The 12,360-nt window shown below is 29.0% G+C and overlaps 1 protein-coding gene across 1 annotated transcript; it reads left to right on the top strand.

Annotated features, from left to right (window-relative positions):
* The first annotated feature begins 252 nt into the window (after positions 1 to 252).
* On the top strand, positions 253 to 1,656 carry LOC133815286 (uncharacterized). The gene has a single exon (XM_062248142.1). The coding sequence runs from the start codon at positions 253 to 255 to the stop codon at positions 1,654 to 1,656; it is 1,404 nt and encodes a 467-aa protein (XP_062104126.1).
* The last annotated feature ends 10,704 nt before the right edge of the window (positions 1,657 to 12,360 follow it).

Here is a 12,360-nt window from a genome sequence, read left to right as displayed (position 1 = left end):
GTTGCTGAAGCTATTATTTCCTTCTTACAGTCAGGGCAGCTCCTTAAAGAGATAAATACCACTGTGCTAACACTTGTCCCCAAAACCAAGTGCCCTAATACAGTGAAGGATTATAGACTGATAGCCTGCTGCAATGTTATTTAAAAAGCAGCTACGAAATTGATATGCTCGAGACTCAAAACTGTCCTCCCTAGTCTTGTGGCTCAAAATCAAGGCGGCTTTGTTCAAGGTCGTTTCATAGCACACAATATAATGATTTTCCAAGACTTAGTTCGTCATTATGGGAGGAAATCAACAAAAGCCAGTTGTATGATAAAGCTAGATTTACAAAAGGTTTATGATACTATTGAATGGAGCTTTATAGAAGAAATGTTGTACGGTTTCCAATTTCCTGAGCACTTTATTCAGCTGGTCATGACCTGTATTAGAACACCACGGTTTTCACTCATGATCAATGGTTCGCTGCATGGTTATTTTGAAGCCAAAAGAGGGTTGCGACAAGGGGACCCGATGTCACCTCTTATTTTTGTACTGGGAATGGAGTACCTCACTAGAATTATGAAAAGAGTTGGCCAGAAATCTGATTTTCTTTTTCATGACAGATGCAAAGAGCTGAAGCTGAATCATCTTATTTTCGCAGATGATGTTTTACTGTTTTGCAACGGTGACTACAAGAGCATTTATTATTTACTACAGGGCCTCAAGTTGTTTTCGCAAACATCAGGATTGCAGCCTAATGCTTTCAAGTCTGCAATATATTGCAGTGGGATGAATAATAATGAGGTACAACGCCTTCTGGATGCTTCGGACTTTAGAAAATATGATGTCCCGTTCAACTATTTAGGTATTCCAATCTATGCTAAGCGAATATCTGCTAAGGAGTGTAGCTTGTTGGTGGATAAAATGACCAATAGGATCAGGTCCTGGAGTACAAGGAATATTTCATTTGCAAGTCGGGCAATTTTGATTAATTCTGTTCTACTCACAATACACTCATATTGGAGCCAAATCATGTTGCTGCCTAAGAAGTTGCTAAAAGAAATTGATGCCATTTGTAGAGCCTTCTTGTGGAAAGGCCAACAAATGATGACTGGAGCAGGGCAAATTTCTTGGGACAGCATATGTAAGCCTAAAGCAGCAGGAGGTATAGGCTTCAAGAACATCTCTGAATGGAACAAAGCATCCATGTTTAAGTATGTTTGGGCTATAGCGGCTAAAGAAGATAATTTGTGGGTTAAATGGGTGCACAGTGTGTACATAAAAGAAGAAGATTGGTGGGGTTACAATGCCCCGTTACATGGTAGCTGGTATTGGAGGAAGATTGTAGCAATCAAAGACAAAGTGAAGACACTTGTGGACTTAGCTCTATTCACTCAAGAAAGGTATAAGATTGCAAAGGGATACAAGTTTTTATGTCCTATACAAGATCAGGTCAATTGGAGTAAGGAAGTTTGGGGGAGATTGAATACCCCAAAGCATAGCTTCGTACTATGGCTTGCTATCCAAGACAGGTTGAAAACTAAAGAAAGGTTGTATCGGTTTAATGTCCTCCCTGATGCTAGATGTCAGTTTTGTACAGTGGAAGATGAAACAATTGCTCACTTATTTTTTGAATGTCCATTTACTAACGATTGTCTTCAACAGATTAAGAGCTAGATGCACTGGGGGATTTCTTCTTGTCAGCTGCCTAGTATTTTGCGGTTGATTGGAAGAATGAAGACAACAAAGTTCGGGAAAATGGCTATTTCAGCTATTATTGCTGCACTGATGTATCACTTATGGAGAGCCGGAAACGAAAGAATTTGGCTTTCCTCCCTTGACAATCCAAAAAGCATTGTACAGAAGATTAAAGTAGCTAGTAAGAATAGAATTCAAAGTGTCTGGCCAAAAAAAGTTTCTGCAAAGGACTTAGAATGGTATACTGTATTATAAATATAGTGTAATCAATGTATAGATCTAAGAAGTTTGTTTTCAGTCCCTCTTTGGAGGGTACTGTTTGCTTGTAATAGGTTATTGGAGTAATGAAATTCACTGCTGATTTACCAAAAATAAATAAATAAATAATCTCACTCAATCAACACATAGTCCAATTTAAACATCCAATAAGTTAGACAAGTGTAGACTGCACTTCTAATTACTAGGTAGCATTCAGGCCCGACTCTCTTAGGCCGAGCTTTCAGATCTTATTGCCGACCCTGGCACTCTTAGGCTGAGTTGCGTTTCACACGCTTGTTGCCAGCCCCGACTCTATTAGGTCGAGCTTTCAGATTAGATATAATCAAACATATAGATTTAATAACACACAATCAGATGCAGCATATACAAGCATGCCTAACCAGATAATCACAAGTACATTCATATTCATTAATAAGGGTCCGAGCCCCAATTACAACCAAGGTGTAGTTTTCTTACCTTGAGTCCCGAGCAGATAGCATATGGCGACTTCAAGCGCGATCCCTACTTTCGAGCCCTAACGGTATAACCTAGTCACAACAAAATAATGGACAACCATCAAGCACTAGATTAATTAACAGCTTCAGGGTGAATTTCCTAGCCTATGGGATCTTTGAATTCTACCAAACCGGGTAGTAGAACCCTTCCTGAGCCTTTAGGTTTGAGTTCCCAAGCTTAAAAACCTCATTTGGCCTAAATTATCCATTTGAGTCGCGGTGCCCATCACAAGCGTCGCAACCCTCTTCAAGTCAAAGAGCCTATGCCCTCATTTCATGAGACATGCGTCGTGGGGCAACCCACCAAGCACTGCGGCGCTAAGGCGATTCAGAGAACCGCCCTAGCCCCGAAGTTCATGCGGGCCGCAGAGCTCCAAGAACAGCGCTGTGACACGACCCCGCGAACCCAGATTTTTCCTACGTTTTCCAGCTATTTCCTTCTAACCAAAACTCCTAAAATCAGTTCCCAAATGTGAACCAAGGCCAAAATTGAATCCCAAAACTAGTTTAACATACCTCAACATCACAATAACTCCACAACCTCAACCAAATCCCTTTTTAAACTCCAAAATCATCACTTTGAGCCTCAAAGCTCAATAACATAAAAAACAAATGAAAATTCAGTAAGTTTAGAGGAAGAAAATCATTACCTTAGCTGGACAGACTACCCTTTAGCTGTACCTCCTCAATTCCCAATTCTATGATCACTTCCAAGCCCTCAAATCCAGGAATTCTTCTCTAAAAATTCAAAGAACCCAACCTTAGCTCAAGAGAGAAAAGAGATAACGAGAGAGAGAGAGAGAGAGAGAGAGAGAGAGAGAGAGAAAGAGGCTAAGTGTTTGATGTTTCTGAGAGCTTCTCCCCAGCTGACTAAACTTATCCTAGGGCTTGGAAAAAACTAAAACTCCCCTTCACAAAATATTAGCTCCTTAATGCCTTCATGGAAAAAATCGTATTTTATCCCGATACTCGCTAATCCTCAAATTTCACTTAAAATTCCCAATTAATCTCACTAATCTTCTAAACACTAATATTTTCCTCCCAATTATAATTCATACCCTAATATCCTCGGTAACTCATCAAATTACTAGAATACCCCTAGGCTCACCCCGAGCCAGGTATTTGACCATGTTGTGACTTTTCCGCTAAACTACTCACTAGGATCGCCTCGGGTCACACACTTCAAATATATCCGCATAATACTGTGGTCTCACTCAAAAAGCATATATATACAAATATACCCTCAATGAGTCAAAAATTACGAAAATGTCATTTTTAACAGAATCGGGCCTATAAGCACATTTAATATACCTAAACATGCATAAGTTGTCATATCATGATATAACTTATATAATTCACATAATCGCACATGTATAATCACAATTAACACATAAAAATCTAATTATGCCCTCTTGGCACAGTAATAGAGGCACTAAGTCTTATTAGCGAATTTGGGATGTTACATGTATGGTACGTTACTAAACTATAATTAGAATCGGAATAAAATGAATGGAAATAAAATATAGAAAAATTTAAATTCATTATTTGTATTATGTTGTTTACTAAAACTGACTAGATAGGGAAACAAAATCATATTATCTTGTTTACATAATCAGGAAATGAAATTGAAATGCTGAAATTGATTAAATTATCCATTTTGATGAAAAAAAAATTAAAGTAGTATTCTAGTGAGATTGATTTTTGAAGGACAAAATTATCTTTTGAGTTTTAACTTTTAAAAAATAAAATAAAAAGAAAGAGATAGCATTGAGGATAATGAGATTGCTTGGGTGTTTGGGGGAGAAGCATTCCCATTCTTTTACCCAACCAACTTCTCTCTTTCCATAGTTTAGTAAACATATGAATCAGAATCATTACCACACAAATGTAAACATGCCATAATGTACCTTTACTTTAAAATAAGCTTAAACCTCTTATAGTTTCTCATTTAATGTTCACCTGACCTTGTACAATTTAGAAAACTACCTTGAAGTCATGAATTAGTCACTATAAACACTTTTATTCATGTTTATTGTTACTTCTAAAATTTAGAATTGTATTTTCATATGAAGATTTGGTGAAAAGTTGATACATTTGTCACAGATGTACAATGCCCTATAGGCAAAGAAAATGCTCTAAATTTTATTTTGTCCTCATTTCACCTGTGGATTTATTGCCTTATTTTTATTTGTAGGAGATATTTTAGTTTGTTATCTTAACAAACTTCTCCATAACCAATATGTATACTTTGGAATAAATATATATTACAAAATATTTTAGCACATCAAATCCATTAATGGTCAATAAATATCATCCTTGCCCATACCTACAAGGTCAATAATAATATTACATTGCCCAATAATCACAATATTGAAACATTCTTGATGACTCGTATAGACAATTAGTCTCACGAAAAATAGGACACTAAAAAATCATACAAAAGCTATTTCAAATTGTGGATAAAAATCATAGACACATCATTGTTATAAATAGTTTTGTTTGGTGTTCCTTTACTACTCCAAAAATAATTAAACAATTGCTTACAAAAATCTAACCGGGAAAAACATAGTCACAACACAACAACAATCACAGATAGATTATCCAAATCGCAATTATATATCTGCATTATAACAATAAAATGAGTAAAATGAATAAGTATGTATTAGTGGTACCATTATTGTAGGGTTCACAAGGATTTGACCTCTCATCTACCATGAAATATAAGCACAAATAAAGAGAGGTCCACTTCATAAACCTCTTTCAACTGTAATACTTAAATTGGAAAATGACACTCATCTACTTTAGTTTCATACCCCACTCTTCACCCCTCTCTTCTTTATATTTTTTTTATCATATGGCATGGAAATTGGCAGAGGAAACTGAAAATAAAGTCTTTATTCCTCCATCAACTTGAAATTACTTCTTTCTATCATAGATAAATAAATAATGATATTCCTCAAATTAAATGTTTGAGTAGAGACTTTCCATGAACATTGTCCATTATTTTGACAAGTCCAATGTGACTTCACATACATATACTGTATACATGTTAAAGTGAGACTCATGTGAGTGTGAGGGCACTTTTTATATTTGGTAACAAAATGTATAATAGAAAATACGTCACCATTGATGATCTTAATAACACTTTTTTTTTGTAGTTTCAAAGGACCTTATGTGCCTCTTGACCTTATGTGCCTCTTGAATAAACATTGAGATCATCAAAGGGAAAAATGGGGATTCTATCCATTATATTTTGTATTTTATGTTTTAAATTGGTATAACATTGGCTCCTATTTAGTTTACCATAATTATTCATAAAAATGATTAGAATGGCAATATTGTTGGGACCCATGTAATCAAACTAGGGCTTTGTTCTTCTTTTATTTGATGTGTTTTGCTAAAAGATTTATGTTTAAAGGTTTTTTTTTTTTCTTTAAAAAAAATCTATCCGACACTATACTTAACATCAATAAAAAAAAATGTTGTGTTTACGGATAAGGTATTTAATATATATATATATATATATATATATATAGAATACTACAACGCATCTTTTTTTTTTTGCAACACCGGTGCATCCTTTTTCTATTTCGGCATCTGGATAGATATAATCCCAAATTTTTTTATATGACAGTATACATTATAGGTATTTAGAATATTCTGCAAATTTTCAAGACATTCTGAATAGTTTACCAAGCCGAAAACAGAGCTCAAACTGTCAAATTTTACACGCGTACACAGAAAAATAGACACGTGTGCAACAGACAGTTTAGACCCTATTTCGGTACCATAATTTATTCATAATTTCTTGAAAATTTGTAGGATGTTTTAGATAGCTATAATGTATACTATCATATAAAAAAATTGGATTATAACTATTCAGGTGCCAAAATAGAAAAATGATGCACCGGTGTTGCAAAAAAAATAGATACGTTGTAGTCGCTCCCTATATATATATATATATATATATCCATACAAATATTTGTACAAATTAATTTTTCAAAAATGTTATAACATCTTCTTATTATTCTATGTCTGTTACAAGAATAAATGTCTAAATATAATTAAATGAGCTTGGTTGTATATGAACTTGTAACAAACCGTTTGGCTAATGAAAAAAAAAAGAAAAAAAAGTTGGGACACTTTGGTAGGTTTCTAGGGAATAAGCTAAATTTGAAGTACAAAATAATATATTATATGAATAATAACAATTAATTGAGATAAGGCTTCATCTTCATCTTCATCTTCATCTTCATCTTCATCATAGATAACCATGAACAAAATATTGTCCTTTGAAATTATGATAGTAGGGCCTAGAACTTGTTGCATATTTCTTAAAGTATATCTCACCAAACTATAAAATTCTGAAATATGCCACTTTTTCCCTTAAGTTTACTGAAAGTGAATTAATTTCTCTTTTTAAAGTATTTCAGTTTCCAAAAAGCTAATAGCAACCCCATGTTCCCTAAAGCTTTAATAAGAGACAATGATGAGTCTCAAAGAAAGAAATTCAATAATTTCTTTAGACATCATCAAAAGAAGTTCAATAAAGTGACATCAATTGCCTTGCTTCATTAAAGTTCTAACACAAAAAAAGAAAAGAAAAGAAAAAGATGAGAAAGAAATGAAGTTTATAAATACAAAAAAAAAAAAAATCAGTGATGAATCACTTAGCTACATGACAATATGATGTTGGTTCACTAATCTTGACTTGAGCTTTGGCTTTTCATAATCTGAACTAAAGCACCAAAAAGAAAAAGGGGAAAAATGACAATTAACAAAATTAATTGTAGTTTAAACATAAATACATAGGTGTTTGGAGGAAAGTAGATACTGTTTGGTGACTTTTGAAAACTTTGGTTCATGGGTTACTTGTGTTAGAATACAAATATTTTGCTTTGAAAAAAGAATAGTCGCAAAATTAATTAAAAAATGTCAAGGCCATGTATATACAAATTAAAATAAGGTCAAATAATATTCAAATTTAATTATATGTATATACATACATATAGTCAAATAAAAAAGAGAACTCATTTATTATCTTCCAATTTTGAACTGCCTTTACTAGAAGTGAGCAAGTATAACAATATTTGGAGAAAACTATAGTTATTATGTCTTTTTAGGCAAATATTAAATTGTGACATTAATGCTAAGAGATATTTATATTTGAGTCATGCTAGGAGATATATTAAAATGTTCGGAAACTTATCTCTATTTATTAGGACAAAAAAAATTGTGGTTAAAAATATTGTCAAAAAGTATTACTCTCCTCTAATGATGCTTCTATTTGCACTCAATTAAACCCTCATAAAATTTAAATTTTATAAAATTTATTTTCGCACTCTTCTTAAATTTTTAATAAGTATAAAATTATCCATTAAAAAAATTTTAAAAATTTTATTTTCTCAACCTTCTACATTATTATTTAACTAAAAAACATACTCGTATTTCGCTCAATTTTTTTGTAATGGTTAAAAATATATGTTTTTAAATATTTTTTGGGAGATTGTGTGTAAGAGATTCTTTTTCACCCTATTCGTACAACATACTCCTTATATGGATACGTAAGGGCGTCTTGACCGTAATTTTTTTTCATGATAATGTTCATTATATAGCGAGCCCCCTACAAGTTTTCGATAAATTTTGAATAAATAAAGTCCCAAAAATAAAATTCAAACTACTTGTTGTACGTGTGATTTTATTTAATATTAGTATTATTTTATACGATTTGCGTTATTTTTTTGTTTATTATATAAATTTTTTAAGATTTTTATATTTTTAGGATAAAAAATTTATAAATCATGACCTTTTGCACAATGATTCATTTTTTTAAATAATTATTTTTACTAATTTAATTAATAATGGTCTTAATCAAATTAATATCACATGTATACATGTTGATATTTTTAATTGTTATCTAACCATTGTTTTGAATTTAAAATATCAAAACAATAAATCTTGAATATAAATGTCAATTTATATATGATTCATTTATTATTATAATTATTAAAAAATAGTTATTTCTAAATATTTTATTTAAATATAAATAAAAATATTTTTATTTTAAATTTGAAATGTCAAAACAATAAAAAGATAAATACATATGGAAAATTTTGAAATAAATGTCGTTGTACCCTAAAATTAGCACGAGTTCAATTACGCAGCTCAGGTACAGTTGGCAGATGAATATGTGAAAAAATAGCCAAGTAAGATATTTGGTTAACAATGATGTGAGCAGCTCAAGACTCAATCCAATTCGAGACTTGTTGTGGCCAGACCCACATTTGGGCGCTGAGTTTAATACGAACTAAGGTTCAGATTGTCTTTAAACACCAGCTCGTGGAAACCAGGTCAAAACGCATACTGAAGAATCCCAAGAGATTCGGAGGCTCATTATACGCTCATTAATGCCTAGGCTATATTGCATATCTATTATTTATTATCCGAGATTGCAGAAGTATATTTTATTTTGTTATCAAATCATATCCCAATGTAAATTGGAATAATCTGTAATAAATGTATACTTTATTTATTCATGTGGTTACCCAAACCTGTCTAGGAAATTCCCCTATAAATATTAGGGATAATGGACAGTGAAGGGGACTGCCTGTTTGTATTACTAAAACTCTGCAGAAATTGAGTGAAAAGCAATTGTATTGTCTCGTGGACTAGGTTGATTTTAACTACTGAACCATGTAAAAGTTGTGTGTGTACAAGAGGGTTCTTATTATTTCGTTACGGTTTACAATTTAGCACTAATATCCCTATTAGATTTCTTAATCTACCGTTGGCGAAAAACCGCCTCAACAAATGTCAATTATATATGATTATTTATTATTATAATTAATAAAAAAATTAGTTATTTATAAATAAATTAAAATATTTTAAATTTTGAATTTAAAATATAAAACAATAAAAAAGATTATCATGAATTGGAAAATCTTCAAGATAAATGTGAATTTATATATGGTTGATTTATTATAATAATTATTAGAAAATTAGTATATTAATAAATATGAAGAAAAAAAGTTACGGAAGAGGCATTGCCGTTATTGATGATTTTAGATATTTTATTTTTTAATTATTTAATAATCATAAATAAAATAAAATAAAAAATATAGAAAAATTATAAATAGATTAGAGATTTTGACTTGAATTCTCCTTTTATTTAAAAAAAAATGTGTGACATTTTCCAATTTTAATATTGTCATTTGAAATATATCTGACGAAGAACTTTATAGGTATTATTAATGTTTTTGCCAAATAAAATTGCTTCGATTGGCTTATTACATTATTGTCAAGGCAATGGCAGTGTCTCAGGTTTTGATTTGTTGATTATTTGAGCTTAAGAACAAATGAAACTTGAGTAGCTTAATTCTATAAAGCCAAGTTTTAAGGGTTTTTTGCTTTCTATTATTAAGTTATTTTATGCATAGAGACAATTTACTTCATTTAGATTTGATGAATTGGATTTCTGGACATGATTATTGTTTACCTTGTATGGTAACTTCCTAAATGTGCAAATATGTTATTGATCAGTGGCATTATTCATACTTGTTAATTTTAGAAGTTGACAGGTGTAATAAGTTATTAAACAGTATTGCTACTAAAAGATATTACAATAAATTTCTATGTAGCAGCATATTTTGATGAGATGGTAAATTTATATTTTTTCCATTCTATTTACTCGTATCTCCTTTGAAAAAAAGGAAGAAATATTGAGAGAGATTATAGGTTTTTGTATCATAATTATAAGATTCAATTCAAATTGTACCAAAACTTCACATATAATAATATTAATAATAATAATAATATATTTAATAATATCCATCAAGAATAATATTTAATTAATTTAAAAAATAATTATTTAAATTTAAATTTATATTCATATACAAAAATATATTTTTTTATAAAATATCTTCAATTTTAAAAAAAAAAAGTCTACAAAAATAGATATGAACATATTATTATAAATAAAATAATAATATTTTATTTAAATTTAAAATAATAATAATAGTAAATTAATGAACCACAAATAAGCAGATAAAAAATAAGATGGTTATATCAATTTTATTATTTTTTCTATTTTTTATTCATTTTAAATAATAGTAATTAAATAAAATATAAATATATTGGAACTCGCAATAGCTTCCACACCATTGGAGATGGTGGAAAATCTTTCGATTAATGATGCTACAGAATCTATTTGAAGATTTATTGATTAACTTATACTTACTAATTTGTTAAAACTTTGATGTCTCTTTTTCCCAACCACCTCCAACAATCTCAATATCATTCACACAACATAAACACCAATAACATCTAAAACATAATAGAAAAATAAGATGATTATGTTAGAATATCAAGATCAATAATTTAAAATAAAAACTTTAAAGATTAACAAACATTAATAATTGAATAAATACCCAAACTTTAAAGATTAACAACTATTAATAATTGAATAAATACTCAAGAGGATTATGTTATCATTAACATGTAAATCAATCAAATTTGGAGATATGAATTGGAATTCTTTGAAAATTGAAATTGAAAGAATTTAGAGAGAAAAAGAGAAGTAGAAAAGAAAAAGAAAATAAAGTAAAGGAAAATATGAGATTGATAGAGAATGTTGTGGATATATATAGATTTACAAAGATAAATTTATTTATATCTAAATAATAATATCTTATAAATATCTCATTTAAATATAAAAAATTATATTTATTATTATTATAATCTATAAAATGAATAAAAACTTAGATTGAAGGAGAAAATAGATAGAGTAGTTTGAAGAGTTTTTAGAGTGTCACATCATCTCCTTGGTACTCTCATTTATATATATACTAGATACAAGTAAGTTGCAATGCACGTTTACTTAGTTTTATTGATAGAATTTATTAATTATTTTTATTTAATTTATATCATTATCATATAAATTTAAAATAAATGAACAATATTATATATAAAAGAATGACATAAACATATTAAATGAAAAATTAAACCAAAAAATTATTTATGATTTTAAAATATATATAATATGATAACATTTTTAAACATAAATAATAAATAAGACTATGTATTATATATTATAATTATAACTATATTTTATAATATAAATTTATATTAATATAAGTATTAAATATAACTCTTGTATTAAATATTATTATAATAATAATATTTGAATTCATATCAATATAATTAGTAAAAAATTAGAATTATATATTATAATCATAATAATATTTTATAACATTTAAATTTATATTAATATAATTAATTGTTAAATATTTAGTCTTGTATTATATATTATTATAATAATTATATTTTATATCATTTAAATTTGACCTTATATCAATATAAAAATATCATTAAAATTGAATTTAAATTTAACCTTATAACAATATAATTAATAAATATCTATTTTTAATTAGTTTTAAATGTATATTTCGTTAAATATTTAAAATCATTACTAGAATCACAATCTTCCACATCCATATTTTGTTATTCCATTAACTCTATTGTTTATAATTTGGTTTTCTAAATTGATATAACTTTTTTTTTTTAATACCTAACGTGTTAGAGAGAACTGTATTAAGAAATATGAATTATCGCTTAAATTTATTTGAGAATATTTATGTCAATTTATAATAATAAACTAATTATAAAGGGATGAAAAAAGAAGAAAAAATGGGTGCCACCCTCCTATAATTATGTGAATACAACAAATTATAAAAATTTGAATGAATAATAATAATTATATGTATGTATTTGTGTGTGTATTTATATGCTTATTTCCAGCCTAATTTCAAAATTATGTATTTCTCTAGATGATTATTCAGTGTTGAGTATACAAAACTATATATGTGTCAGTGAAAGGGAAATGCAACATTGTGATATTGTTTTCTTCTTTATT

This window comes from Humulus lupulus, chromosome 2 (genome assembly GCF_963169125.1).
Source record: "Humulus lupulus chromosome 2, drHumLupu1.1, whole genome shotgun sequence".
Taxonomy (NCBI): Eukaryota; Viridiplantae; Streptophyta; class Magnoliopsida; order Rosales; family Cannabaceae; genus Humulus; species Humulus lupulus.
This window is presented reverse-complemented; position numbering and strand designations above follow the sequence as displayed.

Excerpts from the sequence above, each read along its gene's own strand:
- LOC133815286 (XM_062248142.1), top strand. The coding sequence starts at position 253 with ATGATTTTCCAAGACTTAGTTCGTCATTATGGGAGGAAATCAACAAAA.